Source organism: Oreochromis niloticus, linkage group LG23 (assembly GCF_001858045.2).
Source record: "Oreochromis niloticus isolate F11D_XX linkage group LG23, O_niloticus_UMD_NMBU, whole genome shotgun sequence".
Taxonomy (NCBI): Eukaryota; Metazoa; Chordata; class Actinopteri; order Cichliformes; family Cichlidae; genus Oreochromis; species Oreochromis niloticus.
The window spans coordinates 42,566,979-42,585,904 of record NC_031986.2 but is presented as its reverse complement, the minus strand read 5'-3'; the positions used below and the strand labels follow the sequence as shown (position 1 = coordinate 42,585,904).

At 40.9% G+C, this 18,926-nt stretch overlaps 2 protein-coding genes across 2 annotated transcripts; both read right to left on the bottom strand.

The window, feature by feature from the left end:
* Positions 1 to 7,574: 7,574 nt before the first annotated feature.
* foxd2 (forkhead box D2) lies at positions 7,575 to 9,974 on the bottom strand. Its single transcript, XM_005479070.2, has 2 exons — positions 9,702 to 9,974; positions 7,575 to 9,605 (listed from the first exon to the last, which is right to left on the bottom strand). Exon 2 carries the CDS (start codon positions 9,505 to 9,507, stop codon positions 8,404 to 8,406), a length of 1,104 nt encoding a protein of 367 aa, XP_005479127.1. The 5' UTR covers positions 9,508 to 9,605; positions 9,702 to 9,974; the 3' UTR covers positions 7,575 to 8,403.
* Positions 9,975 to 15,963: 5,989 nt separating this feature from the next.
* Positions 15,964 to 17,372, bottom strand: foxe3 (forkhead box E3). The gene has a single exon (XM_003439823.5). It carries the CDS (start codon positions 17,283 to 17,285, stop codon positions 16,035 to 16,037), a length of 1,251 nt encoding a protein of 416 aa, XP_003439871.1. The 5' UTR covers positions 17,286 to 17,372; the 3' UTR covers positions 15,964 to 16,034.
* Positions 17,373 to 18,926: the final 1,554 nt, after the last annotated feature.

Genomic DNA, 18,926 nt, shown 5'->3' with positions numbered 1-18,926 from the left:
TGATACATCAGGCCTAATTGGATTTCAGCATTCCAGCCTCAGTACAAAGAACACATACACGGTCTTGAAATGAACCACAATGTCTTTATCACATTATTATTTTTTTTTTATGAACCGACTCAGATTAATAACATGAAAAAGAGCGGAAAAAAATCTAAACAAAGGCGTTGCACTCTTTGATGCTTTTCAGGGACGATTTTCATAAATGAGGTGTGTGATGTGTGTGTTGAGTCAACATGTTTGTGGTGTTTAAAGATGGATTTTGTACAGTCATACCTTTGTTAGGCTCATACTGTGTTGTTTTTTTGTCTACCTGCATGCATAGATGAACTATACCACTAAAAATGGCATTTCAATGTAATATAAAACCTCCAGATACGCTGGCTTTACTTTACTTATCATTTTATAAGAAGAAACACAAGTCCATGTATGCATATTTATGCAGTACTTTCTTGTTTTAACTTATTGTATCCTCAATAAAGCCCTAAACTCCCTGCAAATCAGACAATGGGATCCTCCTGCATTGTTTCTTTTTGCAAATAAAAAACCTCAGCTCTACCAGATGGGACAAAATAATTTAACTGTTTAAGCACAATATTGTAACCATGTTTTGTTTTTTTTAATCTCTCTATATCCATGTCTTTCAGTCTCGTCATTCTTACTGTACACTCTGCCTCTCCACTGAAGTGGCTGCTCGCAGGCTATGTTGCTGCTGACTCTATAACTGATGTTGTGGCACCTCAGGGCTCTTATGTGCTGAAGAATCATATGGGCCTATATTGTGTGCAATTGTACAGCACTTTCAGCCAATAACTCACATAGAAACTGTATCCACAGCAAAACTCTTCAGGGAGGAACACTAACAATAACCAACTATATATATATTATTTTTCAATCATACATATACATATAGCAAATAGCTCTATCTACCTGTCTGTTTATAAACTTTTTTCCCTTGAGCAGCTGCAGGCATAGACATATTGATGACTTATGAGATTGATAAATAAATAAAAACTTTTCTTTTTGAAAGCACCCTCACCTGGTCTTTTAGACCACTTTTAATTTAAAATGAACCACACCAATCATAACCATAGTTTTTAAAAACAGAAACCCTTTTATTAAGCATGGACTCAAATTAAGTCACAGTGCATATTTTGTACAGAAATTGAATTTTATAAACAAGAAAACAGCCCCTGTCCATTAGAGCAGGTCTATCTAGGAAAAAAAAAGTGGCCCATGTGATTAACAGTGTCGTTTGACAGTCGTTCCTGTCCACATGCGATTTCCTCTGTGTATACAAGCGCTTTCCGCTGGGTGAAATGCGTGCACAATGCGCATGCTCATGGGCTGCAGGGCTCCCTGTGTGCCTTAGCCTTGTCAAGTCTGCTTCTCAGATCAACGCTGGTGGCTGACTGTGAGCTGTTCCGAGGAGGAGAAAGTTAGGTGGTGGGGGACCTTAGGGTGTTGGGGAGGTAGTGGTGGTGGTGGTGGTGGTGGTGGTGGTGGGGTGTTCTGGTGGGTCAGCACAGAGAGATTGTAAAGATAGAAATAAATGGACAGCGTGCACACAATGTCTGATAGCAGGTCCAGCTGAGAAAACAAAAATACCCACGGAACACTAAAACCTGAGGGGTGAAAAGTATGCCGGTCTGGAGAGAGGTCAGATTCCCCACCATATCTAATTCAATTTTACAAACTGTAAGAAAACACGCTGCCGCTGCTGCTGCTGCTCTCCAAGCGCCGGGGAAAATGTGCTGCAAGTATGTCAGTTTTTACACTTCGTGATCAAACTTCTTTCTTCTTCCAGTGAGTCGGAAACGGCAACGTTTCGTTTCGCTTGTTGAGCAAACTTAACAAGGAAGGCTTTTGAATCCCTCGTCGATATTTTTATTAAAAGGGAGATTTTAAAAGATTGGTAGTTTAAAACAGCTTAAAAAATCCGATTCAATATTATTGTTAGATTAAAAAAATAAATAGGAGCTTAAGACTTAGTGGAAGGGATTATCTTTGCTGCTTGCAGTAGTACACGTTAGGTGTTTAAAAGACAGCAAACCTGCTAAAATGAAGCCTAATGTTGGGCCAGGGGGACATGTGCTTGCACAGTATCTTGTGCTGAATGTGGTCGTGTTTGAAAAGGCCACAAGAGGCTACAGACTGCACAGAGCTGCGTGCGCTCTTGCTGGTGGTCCAGTCGGGCCTGGTAAAGACATTAGTGCAGCATTCTGGGAGGACGGGGAGTCCCATAGACAGCGCTCACTTCTCTAAATAAACATTAGTCTTAAAAAGTTTGGCCCCACGACCTCAGCGTGATCGCATTTCACTCTGGATAGTAAACTTGAATTTTATCGCGAGGTTTTCGACGACTTTTGAAAACGCACTTTTACGCTGGAAAAAGAAAAAGACGTCAGATTAAACAAAAAGTTCGTGTTCACATTTTGGTGAGAAATACACTTGCAACCAAGTTTGAAGTATAATCATTATGCTCTTGAAACCCACCAGCCCTGTGATCAATTAACAACCAAACACGCTGAAGCTGGCAGTAGACTGGCGGGAGTACACGTGTGCATAATTTGTCCTCGCTTACTTATAAGAACTGGGATCAGCTCCTTCATTAGAAGAAAGATTTGTGTATTTAAATATGAATGTTTGTTATAAGTGGCTCGCTGATAATAACGGTTTAATTCATATTAAATACACGAAAGGGCAAGTGTGAAGGTTTAACATCCACACTTTTGTCAACAACCTGATTTAATTGAAACAATAGCAACATAATGCTTTTTTCCCGCTGTTTGTTCTATGGGGGTTAAATTAAACGCTTTATCTGCTCGGTGAATATATCCTAGATATCCTGAATCAATAATTATAGGCTTTGATAAATGGGTCGGACCGCAGCCATTAATCGCAGTGGATCCTCGCTGTGAGTCTAACGCGCTGGCATCAAAGGTCAACTGGAAGAAGCCAGTAAAAGCGCCCGCAGTGACACCGCTCACAGTGTGCAAGAGCGACCGGCAGCAGCTGCGCCTCTCTGTCAGAGCGATAGAGAAAAGTCTTGCACTGTCGCCTTTCCGTTAGCGCGGCTAAGCCAAACCGGGGAGACGGACCGCGGGAGGAGAAACCGAGTGCCAAACATAAGGTCCGAGGACAACCCGAGGGCGTTACAAGGCACTCGTTAGGTCCCTTGTCGATATAGCCCTAAATACATTGAAAGTGACTGTGCAATGCTTTCAGATCCATAGTTCTGGGGGATTCTAAGGGAGGATACGCCACACTCACATGACACTTCAACCTGAGGATGAGGATCAAGTGCTCAGGTCCCAAAAACTGTCGCTCACCAATCATTTTTCAGAAATCCCTACTTGTGTGATAGAATAAGAGTGCAAATTCAATTAAAAACGGAACCAATACGCGAATGCAAACAATTAAAAGAAAGAACAGAAACTTTAAAATAACTTAGACATTGTTTATGTACAAAACAAACTGTATTTTCTCCTATAAGTGCTCTCCGTGTGCTACATGCTCTGTCACTGTAGTGTTTTTATTTTTCTAAATTTTGCTGATATGCGCAACTAAGTGTTGCGCCTTGTGCCATTTCTTTAAACTGCTTCCAGGGACAGATGTGTGAACAGTCACGGGATCGCGTAGGCCTTCAGTGGCGTGCAAAGCAGATGTACCCCCAAGTCCACGTATGTGGCCGTTAAAAGAATGTATACCAATTTGCGCACAAGAGACACATTTATTAGTCACAGGCACTTCCCAAAGCTTTATTTTATCCACGTGGATCGTAAAATATGACAAATTAAAAATGACCAATAAAAATAACTTTAAAAGTTTTTTTCTCTCTCTCTTTAAAAAATCCAGTAAACACCAACCAGACTTTACACGATCCCCACTCTTCTTAAACAGGCTAGAATGACGGGTGCAGTAGCCTTACCTGATATCATATTCTGGTGATCCTTGCACAGTAATACTATCTTCAGTCATTAATACCCCTGCCCCGATAAAGCGTGTGTGTCCGTGCATAGACCAGGCCGGCCATCGTCTTTATTTTGTGCAGCAGGTGTTCTTTTAGTCTGTCGAGTCGGCAGGGCGAAGATCTTCCAAAGTTAATATTGTGTTTCCAGAGATGATGGGGAGTTCACTGTCCTCGCTTTGTTTACACATTCTAAATTAATTAAGCGAAGGATTCCTCTGTCTGTTGCAAAAACAAGGAGGCTGGAGGGAGGCTGGGCGCAGCGAGGGGAGGCTGTGATTTATTGCGGCGGTGCAGATATAGGGCCGCGGATCGCCTCTCCTCCAGGCCGGGGAGCCGCGGACCGAGCCAACATTCCTGTGCGGGGGCGAGAAAGGGAGGCTCGCCTGCACGCACACAAAAACACAAGGGACGTGGAGAGGGTGATCTCTGTGGGACAAGAAATGGTCGTGTATAAAAGTGAAAGTATCTGCGGAAAAAAGTGTATTAAAATGAAGGAAGGAAGCCTCACAGTGCTTTCACAATTCGAGGGGAAACAACGTGGAGTGTCTCTGTCTATGTGTGTGTGTCCAGAATGTCCCCACCAGTAAAACGAGAATGGTTTGTTTTTATTATTAGCACACTCCAGAGTTATCCTAACTGTGCAGCAGCAGGTTTTATAATTATGTATCCAGGCAGGCCTTTAGGAGCATAACCAGCGGAGTTTAATCTGATTTCTCTGATCTGAGGAATCTGTTTGTCCCATAGAACAAAGTTGACGGATTTTAAAGTTTATAGATGAATCTTTTAAAATAAAAAGGCAGCCTTTGTGCCTTTAAGGCTACAGGCGGGTATTCTTATTCTACATATTGGCCTGTTGTAACCTTGCCATAGTGTCTATACACACACACACACACACACACACACACACACACACACAATCAAATGATGTTACAGCATCATCGTAATTTTAATAATAAATCTGCTGTAAGGTGCAACTGATTATTTAAGCGGGGTATTGTGAACCTCAAGGTCTTCTATATTATATTATATTATATTATATTATATTATATTATATTATATTATATTATATTATATATGAGTAAATGTGACTATTGTTTCCCCGAAATCAGGAACTTGACCTTGAAAATGTAGCCTGATATCTTTATTATTGTACACAGTCACACATCCCGCAGAGAAATCACACACACACTCACGGTGTCCTTGTACTGTCAGCGCACTCTGTCCTTACGTCCTTCAAGATGCAGCGGTGAACGATGCATCGATCGGGGCATGACGTTATTGGCAGGGCTGTGAGATATTTAAGTAAAACGATTTTATTTAATCCCTTGGGGTCATATAGTGTGTACTGAAAAACATTAATAATAATCATCTTTATCATCATCATCATAATCATAATCCTGGTTACCACATAATTTACTATTATTATTATCATTATTATTATTATTATTATTATTATTATCATTATTATTAGTAATATTATATATGACCTAACTCTTTATTTTTCCCGAGGACTTGAAGAGCCTAAAGGGAACAAATATTTAGAATGAAATGAAAATAGTTCTAAATGTATGTTGACATCTAAAGCCTATAAATAAATTTTAGCGGGTTTAAGGCTGCTTATACGCCCAAGCAGGGGCATATGGAAGCGGTTAGAAAGAGTCTGGAATTGCCCTGAAAACTATAATGTGTTTATGGTGACTGTTGAGTCATTTGGCTGTCACTTCACATAGCACTCAGTTATTTCGTTTGAGGGAAAACGTCACGAAAATGACAAATGTCGTTGTGGTGTCGGAATAAAGTCGCAGTCTGGTGCTGAAAGCACGGGTGGTCTCCGAGTGACAACAGCGCCGAAGACCAAGAACTTTATGAAGCATTAACCTATCAGTGTGCACGCAGTGATTACATACTGTGTGGAACTTGCATGAGAAATTAAAGAGTGTTTTGAAAGATGCGCCCCTGATATCTTTGTGTTTGTGCTCGTTGCTCGCAGTGGTTTGAGGAAGAGCAAGTTCCACGTCTATTCTGGTCACAAGCCTTTAATCTTACAGCAGAGATGGAGCTTGGATGGTCAGTGCGCATTCGAGCTGAAAATCCATACAAATTAGTTCAGTCTCAAATGGTCCGTTTTCAAAGCTCTTTTCCTCTGCATGAACCTCCCCGTGGCGGATCTGTAGCTTGCATTATAAGTCTAGCGATTTTTATTGGCTTCGTTTTCGTTCCTGTCGTTATTTAACCGTTTAACCACCTCTGCACACGCTTGATGTGGATTTTAATGGTCTGATGCGGCGCATAATGACTCCCTATCAGCGTGGGCGTGCGGAGAAAACTCTCAATAGTGCGCTAATGTTTTTTTCCACCTCATTTACTCTGCAAATTATACATAGAGGATATCAATTAACACTGTGGATATACCGGGAGAGGCGCTAATCATAATGATTTCCCAAAAGCTGTATGCGACTTTTATTAGTTGCCCAATTTTAGCTAACAAGGAGAGGAGAAGAAATAGAAATGAAATAAAGGCTGCTTCTGAGTAAAGAAAGTAGTCATGTGTTGGTTTTCGTTTCAAAGACTTTCAGTGAGCTGTGCTGAGGGGAAAACACAGGAGTCAGCCCTCCCACCCTTCATCCTTAATAATCATCTGTCAAAACACCCACAAACTAATTTAACCATTTGCGCACAGATCTGGTAAATAAAAGAGGCTTTACACCCCCTTCTGTCTGGAAACATGTGCTCCAACAACTCTGAAAAAGACCAATAGGCCTGTTTTCTGTAGCCGGACTTGTCCCACTGTTTCTTTTATACGTATCCCGAGACAACACAGATGACATGAAAGCCGAGCAAACCGAGGGCCTTTTGAGAAGATTGCTTTTCAGGGTCCAAATGTGTGTGGCTGGTCTCACAGGGGACCGCTCGCTGAGCGCACATTCACTCCCCTGGGCCAGGGGTCCACACTGACAACATCAACAAACGGCCAAAAAGCCGCATTATGGTGGATTAGGAGCCTGGTGAAAAATGCTGCTACAAATTAGCAACGAAAGCCCAAAAGACCGTGGGTATATCCTTGTTCACTTTCAATTACAGACCGCCGAGGCCCGCTAATGTTCCCATTCATTTAGAGCCTTTGTAACTCGCTAGAAAATGGTCCTTTACAAGCGAGCAAGAGCCACACAAGGGGAATGCATGCCCACTGTTGCGTGATATTCGTGAGTGTTATAAACTTCGAGCCGTTTTTGAAACATTTAAACCGAATTTTGTGAGTTTCTCACAGTTTAAATTAGTCTTAATTTAGCGGACTGCACGCCCAGGAGGCCGAATTGGTTTAATTGGGCAAATCAACACCTGAATTAGTCACATTTAGGAATTGAACGACTGATACAAACATGGTTAATACTCTGGGTTATTCGGGTGGGCAGGATATGGACTTAAAGTGTCATTATAAATGAATAAATAAAAGTAGCTTAAATGCAATGAAAACAACTACATTTAGTTTTCAGTAAAAAAAAAAATAGTTGCAAATATAACATGAATTCAATTCGTTATTGTTCAGTCTATGGCGTCGAGTCTGCTTGAAGGTCATCTTTCCATGCAATAAAAAAAAACATTTTTTTTTAAGTCACAAACATTTATTATTCTTGTCATTACAACAAAAATGACCTATGAACATTTAGGTGTTTTTCTATTGGCAACACATGACATACTGTATGCTTCACAGATTAAATTGCGAATAGGTAGGAACGAACAATTAAAAGGTTGAGAGAGGTAATGCGCTCTTTAATACCAAAAGTCACATAGCCTAAGGGTCCACTGACAACATGAAATGATATTGTCACAAATTTACCATGTAGAGAAGATTCAGGGGGAGTGATAGTGGAAAAATTATAGTGTTATTTTTTTTTTTAAATTTCAGAAACACCCCTTTGTCTCCGTGTGCTTTCTAAGTAAAAACCTGAGTTTGCAGTCTCTTGTCAGCATATCTCAACAACAGTGCCACTTTTTCTATAGACACAAAATAAAAAATAAAAAAACAAGATAAATCAGAATAAAAATCTCAATTGTATTTTGAAAAGAAAAATCAAAAATAATCCCCGTAACCACTGAAGACACATTTAACTTATGTTAAAATAACAGACTCCTTTTCCCCCTCCACTGACAATTGAAGGCCACATGCCACACTGCAGGCCAGTATTGTTTAAAAAGCTCCCTCTCCGAGTTTCTCTTGCTTTTCTCTCTCAATATTATACACATATTTACACAGTATAAATAAACCTGTCTCTCCTCGTACACTGTTAAGAAACTGGGAGAACAAGAAACATTCTTACTTCACGAAGAATGTTTACCCTACCTTCACAGAGGACGACGCCACAATTGATTTTTTTTCATGAAAAATATTCAGAGGGCATTCTGGCAGTCTTTTCTTTTTCTCTTATTTCTTAGAAAGGGCAAGTGTTCATATTCGGGGTTTTACTGGAAAAAGTCTGACTCTGCGGCCCAGGTTGTAATATGCTCTCCTGTGATAAGTTCAAATGACTTGAGGCAGAGGCCAGTGCTGGGGTCAGCATGGCCAGAATCTGAGCCTGGCTTCCCGGCTGTGCGCTGTAGGAAGAAGCGGTGGAGTTTGCTGCACCAATGATATTATCAATGGAGAACGAAGGTCGACTCGGGGCGCTGGAGTCCGTCTTGAGGGGTGGCAGAGAGGGGCTTAGCTGAGGATAAAAAGGCTTTCTTAAATCGGTCCCTAAAAGGGAGGGCAGATGATGCGGCGCGGGGAATATGGAGGCTGATGAGGGCAAGGTGCAGGGGGCGTTAGGGAACGGGAAGGAACCACCTGTGTGGTGTGGGTGGTAAGGGTTATGGGCTGCGTGGAAGTTCTGCAGCTGAAGTCCATAGTTGTATCCATACGGCGCGTATCCAAATCCTGGTAGAAAGCCACCGGAGTCCCTGAGGATATCATTATTTTGGTGCCTTTTGAAGCGCTTCCGCCTGCGCAAGAAGCTCCCGTTGTCGAACATGTCTGCGGAATCCGGGTCGAGAGTCCAGTAGTTGCCCTTCCCGGGGTTGCCGGGCTCCCGTGGGATTTTCACAAAGCAGTCGTTTAGGGAAAGGTTGTGGCGGATGGAGTTTTGCCACGCAGGGAATTTTTCCCGGTAGTAGGGAAATCTATTGCTAATAAACTCGCAGATCTCACTCAGAGTGAGACGTTTCTTGGGGCTCTGCAGGATGGCCATGGTGATCAGAGCGATGTAAGAGTACGGTGGTTTCACAAGTGCACTTTTTCTGGGTTTGTCCCCAATCACAGTCCCGGTCTCTGCATTGGACCCGACCTGATCTGACGGGCAGTCGGAGCTGCTGAGCCCTGGAGAGGCAACCCTCTCGGCCGTGTTCTGGGAGTAATTATCGTCCGAGTCATTGTCGAAGTTGAAGTCATGGTGGATGTACTTTCCGTCTTTTCCAACCGATATCTCACCACCAACCACATCGATGTCCACATCCTCGGACAATGCAGAGCTGTCGGACATATCCGTCCCTAAAGTCATCCTTGGAGTTGCCGCTTGTCTTCCCCCTCTCTCCCAGATTTCCTCCTGCTCTCGTCCGGTGAGGCTACAGAGCGAGAGCGCGCACACACCCTTCCTCTCTGCCTTACAGCCACACAAGGGTTTTATTGCAGCTTTATCTCCAACTACCGAAATCACACATGGCTAAAATTGAAAAAGACATATAACTCTTTGACCTGTGGATTTGGCGTGTCCTCGGAGTCCGAGTCTGGTCAAGCGGGGCCGTGCGACGCTCTCATCGAGAAAACTTCTGAGGTTCACGCGTAAAAAAAGAGAGTCAAAGATCAATGATCTTGCACCGATAAGAAGTCGTGTTTTCTTCAGACACGATGGTTTCCGTCTGCGATCAATTCAAGCTTATTCTTATCATTCAAAAACCTACTTTGGCGCATCCAAATTTCTTTTCAAAAAAGCTTTTACGCACAAGATTGGGTAGGTATCCAGTCAGACTGTCACACTATCCTCCTTAGTGCTCAAAAGGTATTTATAGGGCCACGCTGATCACGTGGTCTTTGAGTCACTGTTACCAGGAACTGGACGAAATTATCCAGCAAAAAACAATATTTGCATTTGCTCTTGAATATTATATCATATGTTAAAAATGTTATAATAATAACAGAAGCACTCAAGTCTACACAGGTTGAAACGACATCAGTTGTTCCCTTGTATAGGCTATGTACATATTTTAAGACATATTCCAAGCGGGAAGATCTTAACTATTCTGTGCATATTTTATGCTTTATCAGGGGGAAAAGAAGATAAAAAATGGGCACGTGAATGTATGTGTTAAAAGTGAAAAAGCGTCTTACTGGCAGCTTCTTATTCACTTAAAAAAAAGTTTCATACCTGGACATGAAGTCTTTGATTCACTTAAAGAAGACACCTTGACTTCAGGGGAAGGTGCACCACTGGTGACTGATCATAAAAAAGATATAAAATTATTATTATCATTATTGACAATAATAATACTAATGATAATAATAATAATAATAATAATAATAATAATAATAATAATAATAATAATAATAATAATAATAATAATAATAACAATGCACGCATATTGAGTGAAGTCAAAATTTTGAATCTGTTCATAAAGTAAAAAAGAAAGAAAGAAAAGATAATAACACAAACTGCAGCTCAAGTTATTATTAGTATTGTTATTAAGCTTTTTAAGTGACGTTACTTTATGAACTACAGTGCACAGCACTTTGAATCCGAGTGTGAAATAGATTTTTTATACATATTTTACTAAAATAGTCCTCGACACATTTGTATTTTTTTGTTCAGTATTTTACATTTTTTCTTTCGTTTTTATCTAATGTAATGTAACCTTAAATCTATTTATTTATTTATTTATTCAAGTATCCAAAGTGCTGCATAAATAAGTTGTACAAGCGGAGCATGTCCATTCTAATTCCTTCAAATTGGCTCATTTGCGTTTATTGAATTGAAGCCTGTCTGAAAGGTTTCAGACAGGCGCATAATTCCGTGATTCAAACGAAGAAAAAATTCTCACGGGTTTAGTGTTTTCCTCATCAAGAATTCGCAGCATTATTCGTGTGCATTTTCTGCATATTTTACAGTGTTACACGGGGGTATAGTGTGCCGCAACCTGCTTCAATTCATCTTCGTGAAAGGCCAGGAGCAGATGACAAAGTGCAATGTGTGCGGGCTTATTTAAAGCAGGCGGACATTCCAGTTCATTATGAGGCAGAAACATCGAATTACTGTAATGCGTTTACATCAGCACCCCATTAATCCCAGCTACAGGTCAAACAGCAAACAGATCACATTCATATATGTCATATTTTTGCTTTTAGGGTGGGTTTTTTTGTTGGTTTGGGGGGGGTGGGGGGTGGCATGGGATGTCAAAGAACAAGATTTTCATGCGTTTTCGACTAAACTTGTTTGCTTTTTGTTGTTTGTTTGCCTTTGTTTGTGTGTGTGTGTGTGTGTGTGTGTGTGTGTGTGTGTGTGTGTGTGTGTGTGTGTGTGTGTGTGTGTGTGTGTGTGTGTGTGTGTTTTGTTTTGTTTTTACTGATAGAGCAAGTTCAAATCGAGCATGCGTAACATTAAACATGGAAGCCCTTGCTGATCCATGTGTCCTGCTCTCTGACCTGCCTGTCACAAGTCTTTTAAAAATCTTAAATAGACGCTCTGACACCTGCCTGACAGCTACCCAAGAAACATATAATTATATTAGATCATTCTTACGGAACTCAAGGCCGAGCCTTAGTTTTATTCACAGATCAGCGAAAATATTGCTCTTATCTGTTTATTTATTCCCTCTGATTATCTTTTAAAACACCGACCATATGTCACAATGGCCTGCCTTACGAACAAAAAAGGTAGCAATTCTTAATGCGTTCATTTGCTGACGAATGCTGGGTTTTACTTACAGTATAACCAATGAATTAATTATATACATATTTACGTAAAAATATTGTCAGTCTACTTAATGCTATGTGTGTAATCACGTGCAAGTAAGAAGAGTAAGAGTTACCGGAGCCTTTGAGAAGTTATCTTTTTAAAGCTTCAGTAGGCGTTTTGTTCATATTCTCTGCGACTCTCAAAGAGAAGAGGCCTACTTCAGTTTATGGTGTTAAGGCGCCCTCTGCTGTTTGCAGAGCAGTGATAATTAAAGTCTTGCACTCGCAGGTGAGACTGTGTGCTAGCTGTGACTCATTCAAGCAGCAAATCGGTAAAACTTGCACCGACTGGCAGAGGTTATTGAAGCATTCTAACGTAATGAGAAAGGAGAACTTATACAAACCACTTTATACAATGCAAAAGCCTGTGTCAGAAAAATGAATATAGTTTTTTTGTTGTTGTTTTTTTATAATACCAGAGAAGTACATAACTTCTATATTAGGCTATAAAACATCAACTACTGTTGATGTGAAACACAATACTTCCTGAAATAAACTGTCTGGCTGAATAGACGGTTAGTGCTTGACTTGAGGTTAAGGGAGCAAATTGTACTGTGAGACTTGTTATAACGCGATATATAAAACAGTAACACCTGCTGAAAACTCATATGTAATGTAGATGAAGCCTGGTACAGCTACACACGAGCGCCTGCTGGATATTATTTTTAAATTGCTGGGAAATAAAGAATAAAAATGTGATCACAATGATTGGATTGTGGATTTCCCGAATGTCCTTATAGTTTGGGATACTTAAAAAAATAAAATTTTGCTTAAACATTCACATTGTGTATCTGAGACCTTCAGTGCGTTTTGTTGACGTAAGCACTTTTCAGCACTTGAATATGAAAATTAGATTGAGATTGCATCTCAGTGATGAAACACGAACACCGAACAAGACATACTAACAAAATAAAAATTATTTTAATAAATTTCAATAAATCGGGGAGTGTTTTCACTGGTGACTGCTCTTCAAAATCTGTTCGGGCAAATCATAATTCAAAAAGTTGATGATTAAAAAAACATGTCTTGGAGGGTGGAGAAAATTATACAAGCTGAACACGTCGTGCCTTTGCTTCCACCTAGTGGTAGGGCAGCTGTCCGAGTCCTTCAGTGACTTCAGCGCTTCAGAGTTATCTGTTTGGGGCGTTTTTGCTGAATACACGGTTGTTGTAATTGGCTGGCATGAGGTTTAGGTGGTGATGAGCAGACCTGCACTTTGAATTTGACTTTTCTGTTAGAATTGTTGGAAATTGTTGGGGTTTATGCTTCAAACGGAACAACCATTACAGTTACAAGTAAGTGCTTCACTCACGGGTATGTTTGCGTTTCCACAAATTTGTACCTGGTGCTTAAAACTGAATGTTTTTCTTAAACCTCTTTTCTATCTGTATTATAAGTCATATAACTGTTTACACGATAATTTATCCCAACTATATACCTCAGAGATAAAAATTGTCCCAGCTGTTGTCTGAAACATATTTTGTCTCCAGCAATAACTGCTATGCACACTTTCTTTATGTCCTTATTTCATTAGATTACCGGGAAATTAATTTCCACAAAATATGGCTAAAATGTGGTTCTTTTTTGTTGTTTTCTTTTCTTGTGTTGTGTTGCTGTTGTTACAATTCACAAGTCTAGAAAATGAAAAATCCATGAAGAGGAAAAACCTACAAGATATTAAAGATTATTATAGCACGGATGCCAGAGACTTAACACAGCATTAATAAGTAATTAATAATTAATTAACAAATAAGAAAGGCTTAATGTAGGTTTTCTGGCATTTATTTTTGCAGTTTGAGTATCTTTGTTAAATCGCCATGCATCTTTGCTAACCTGAATTTCATGTGATTTGTATCAAAGTTCATGTATGATGGTGAAGGTGATTTTAATTGTAGTTTTGAGTCTAATTTTTATAATTGAACACTTCTCAATAAAAACTATTTGTTTTTGTTTGCTTGCTTGTTTTGTGTGTGTGTTTTAATGAAATCATGGTGATTATGTCAGTGAAATACATTTAAGATACAATTTTTCATACGTGCATTTGAACACAGAAATTTCGAGTCTACCTGTACCCAACTCAATAGGGGAGACCGGGGATAGTTGTAACGTGGGTCAGTTGTAACACTTCCAATTTCTCCAATCAGGGCTAAGTTTCAAATGATGTGATTCATCCTGTGCATGCCCAATTCAGTTCTGCTATCACATGTGAAAAATCAGCACATTTTGTCAAACACAGACAATTTAACACAAAAAAAGTAATTTGTATGCCAAAAAGTAAGTTTTTCTACTTTATTTCAATTTCTAATAGCATTATCTGCTTTGCAGTTAACATAATTTAAGTTTGATGAGTTTATTTGTATACCTATGGGGATATATTCTGTGTAGGTCTTTAGTGCTAATGTTTTAGCCGTTGGCTGTAATGTTAGCTAGTTCATGGCTATAGAGTCTGGGTCAGTTGTAACAATAATGCAGATGTTACAACTTACCACACTATTACTTTAACTTATATTAAACAAGATGGGGCAACGACATCAGCAGAGAGAGGTTCACTGGTCGCCTTTGTATATGCGGTTAATGCCATTGGCAACACAACCACTGTTTGTGTTCCCACACATACATTATGCAGACCACTGTGTCAGAGATGGACCAGTAGGAAGTATTGGTAGTGGAAATAAATCAGGATGGGTGCAAGAAACAGATTTCCTCATCTTTCTGAAGCACTTTGCAAACCACACCAAGGTAAGCCATGATAAAAAGTAATGGAATTGCGATGCTGTTGCACAACTACATTTTTTCAGCTTCATCGTTATGTTCAAAAGTTGGTGCAAGAGTTGTAGGTTATAATGCCCACTGAGCCAATGAGGCCAAACTCAAGGAGGACCAACCAAAATTAATGAAATATTCAGTTGCAGAAAATTCCATCATTTGTTTTTTTGGGGGGTTGGAATATGTTCAAAAGCTAGATTTCTGCATTCTGTCACACACACATAGCTACATAAATGGCTCTATGTGCATTCATGTGTTGAATAAAAAAGATTACATGTTAATGTTTTGTCAGTACCCTTATTTCATTGTGTTACATTTCACCCCAGGATATGTTACAACTAACCCAGACTATGGGGTTAATTGTAACATTTCACACTTTGTGTTTGAGACCATACCATGCAATGAGTAATTGTGCTGCAGAGAAAATAGCTGCACTATTTAATAGCAAAGAAATGTAAATACTTTGCATTAAATTTTCAATCCACTACCTTAAAAGAGCTCCAAGCTACAGACAGAAATGTCAAAAATGTTACAACTATCCCCGGGCTCCCCTACGTCATTTTAAAAGTGTGGATTTTGAATGGTTCATTGGTGGCTCGTGGTGATGTAATGATTCATTCCAAAGAACTGACTAAAATGGTTTATTTGTGAACTGGTTTAATATTTTCTCACACTGATTTAGGTTAAATCAATGTAAGAAAACTGTGTTCATAGATTTTAGCTAAAGACATGCGTGGAATCTTTTAAAAAATAAATATTATCCATTAGTGTGTTTTTCATAGTTTTAAAGTTTTAAATGGTCAAGGAAAAAGGCTACATTTACTTTACTGTAAAAATCCTTTTTATTTCAAGAAACTTTGTCGCGTGTAATGCTAACACCCTTTAATAAAGTCTTTACATCAGCAAAATATTTACATAAAAAAACAGCAGACGTGAACAAAAGTCTATAAGAAACATGTAAACTTAAAAACAAACGGCAAAATACAGGAAATACGAAAGCAGTGTTTCACAAATTAATACATATGGAGATACACTCATGGAATGTGTCAAACTAAATGGCTTTACACCTTTTCAAATAGGAATGTTTCATAGTGAGGCTCGGTCTTATTGTGTCATGTCGCTTTTGAGCTTGGCAAAAATTAAATTCCGAAATTCCAGCGTGAACTAAATCTATAATTTATTGTTATGCTGACTGAATAATATGGACTTATTAATTTGGTTAATTAATGATTAATTTGGGGCTTTTTCCTTTAATAGGCTATTTAGGTTTAAAATCCTTCCTTTCTGCACTCACTTAAGTTTTTAGTTTTCATCTTACATATACCGCTCTAATCCTGGCGCAAAGTTGGCTTGTCTCATGTAAGTGTTGTTGTAGTTCATGGGGCTGGGGAGGCCCAGTAGCTGCTCCGAGTGCTCGGCGCAGGAGCTCGGGCGCAATGCCGGTAGGGAGAGCCGGTTGCTCGTACAGTACACTTGGGAGCTGCCCGGGGAGAATCCGGACTGGGTCATGGTGGGCAGATTTGGAGGAGAAGCCGGAGAGGAATATGGGTACCCGGTGGTCAGGTTGGATGAAAGGTTCCCGCTGTTTCTGCTCAGCATGTTCGCTGACGGGTTGACAGTCTGGGTCTGGAAGCAAGCAGACGGGTCGGTGCCGGTTACCGAGCAGCTGGAGGTCATAGTGCTCAGATCGCCTCCACCCAGCCCCAGCGCTTGGGAGTTGAGGTCCACACCGGGGCCGCTCTGCACAACCGTCTGCTGACTGATGATGTTGTCGATGCTGAACATGCGCGGCTGTCCTTGGCTGACTCCAGCAGAGGTCTGGTAATGATGCAGCATGGCTGGGTGTGGGGATGTGGCCGTCAGCTGAGAGCCGTAACCTGACCCTATGCCGGCATACAGGGCGTTTGGATACGAAGGCCTTCCCATTGGCGTTGGCGTAAAAGCGCTGGAGCTCTGCATGTAACCGGGGTATGTGCTAACGTCTGTGCGCTTGAATCTTTTCCTTCTCCTCAAAAAACTTCCGTTGTCAAACATGTCCTCAGCTGCGGGGTCTAACGTCCAGTAATTGCCTTTACCTGGTCTGCCGGGCTCCCGGGGGATCTTCACAAAGCAGTCATTGAGCGTGAGGTTGTGGCGGATTGAGTTCTGCCACTTCTTCGAGTTCTCCCTGTAGAAAGGAAAGCGCTCCATTATGAACTTATAAATGCCCCCTAAAGTGAGCTTCCTCTCCGGGGAGTTGGCAATGGCCATGGCGATGAGAGCGATGTAGCTGTAGGGAGGCTTCCCCCTCTGGACGGGCCTCTTCCTCCTGCGGCTCCCCGTGGGCAGGTGCTCCTCAGTCTGACCCAGAGCGCCTCCGTCCTCCGTGTTGGGACTGTTTCCTCGGGGCTCGGACTTGATCAAAATGCTTTCCTTTGACCGGGCCTGCAGCATCAAAGGCGGCGGAGGCAGTGGCGAGTCCAGGCTCACATTTGGAGACATGACAACAGGACTTGCCTCGGCAGGCGATTGCTCTGCGGTCATGTTGCACATGCCAGAGAAGTAGGAATAATTTGCTAGATTCATAAAAGAAGCAATGCAACGATCGCCTTTTTGTCGAAATGATCAGCAGGGGAAAGAATCAACCAGGTGCATGTACAGCCCCTTGCTCTGGCCCCTGTTCTGCCCTGGTGTTTGGGGTAGTGTGTGTGTCAGTTCAGGTGAGAGAAAGGCGTTGACAGTTTTATATGACAAGGCAGGAATGACGCCACTGAGTAGCCAGTGACGACTGAGGCAGGAGGACCCACCGAGTACTCACCCAGAAACTGACCATTTTCTAACAGACTGCGGTTTATATAATACAAAAACTTGCATGCAATGCTAAATTTTTAGATTGTAAAAAGTGTTGTATTTTTACATTGTAGGATTTAACATCTTTAATCAGAAGAGGCCCATGTATGGCAGAACCAAACAATAAAATTGCATTTATTTGTCATTCTCACATGGATGTAATGTTTGAGACACTAACAAAAAATTTAGTGGTGATGCATTCTCTGTCTCTCTGTCTCTCTTTCTCCGTGTGTGTGTGTGTGTCTGTATCTCAGCTGCTCTCTCTGCGCTTTCACTAATGCCTGTGTGTATATCCAGGGCAGAAACAACACTCGGAGAGCTGCTCCATGCTACTCCAAACCCAACAGCCAATCCACCAATTGAAAAATAATAACAAGCCACTGAAAACAAGCAATTGAGCTATCAAAGCTTTTGGGCAAGAAAAGTAAATATCCCTTCATTTCATTTTCATTTTTGGAGAGTGATAATCAAACACTCCCCATGGTGTAGAGGAGAGGTGTTATCTTATGGATTTTGAAGTAAAAACAGGGTTGTGCACACAGTTGGTATGCAGACAACACTCTTTGAAGACCAGAACCTGAAAGTGCTTTTAACTGATGATTCAGGCAAACAAGAAGGCTGAAGTTAATTGCAAAGGTAAAACGCACAGAGATGAACTACCAGTGTTTAAAATATGGGTTAAGGTGTTGAAGCGAGCTGAAGGGAAGATTAATAATGTCAATGACATCCAAGCAACAAATTAAAGGAAAACCCAGGATAGAAGCGGGTAGAGTCCCTGGAAGGTTTCATAAGTAAATATTATGTGAGCAATGTTATAAATCATGCAATCACCAAATCTAATTCAACAACAACACATCACACAAGGTTACATTTTTTGGTAGAAGGGTAAAATCTATGACAAACTAAACTGGGAGCATGCATTTGCCAGACACCATATTGGAATATTTTTTGTTGTTTTTCCTTTTAGTTGATCTCCCAGTTATTACTGTCTAAATATGTGGTAAATCATTGACAACTAGGTAGAACAGATCCATGGAGACAGAGCGATGATGTTCAAAAGAAGAAAGACAAGATGGCTCGTTTTCCTTCCAACATGAGTAACACAAATAAAAAAGTTTTGACAACAGCCAGACCAAAGGTATTAATCATCGCTGCCCACTCTTCCCCCAGATGCCTTTTCCCCCCGATCACCCTCTCTCTGCCAGCACACAGTAGCTGCCACCCCTTCCCACAGATGACTGGACCCCTCCCCACCCAGCCACAGCTCAGACAACACTAAGCCCAGCTAGCTACTCACAGCCAGTGGCTAACAGCTTCAGACAGGCGTGGGAGCAGGGATGTATCCAAGCAGGATCTGCCCCCAGAGCTGTCAGGTCA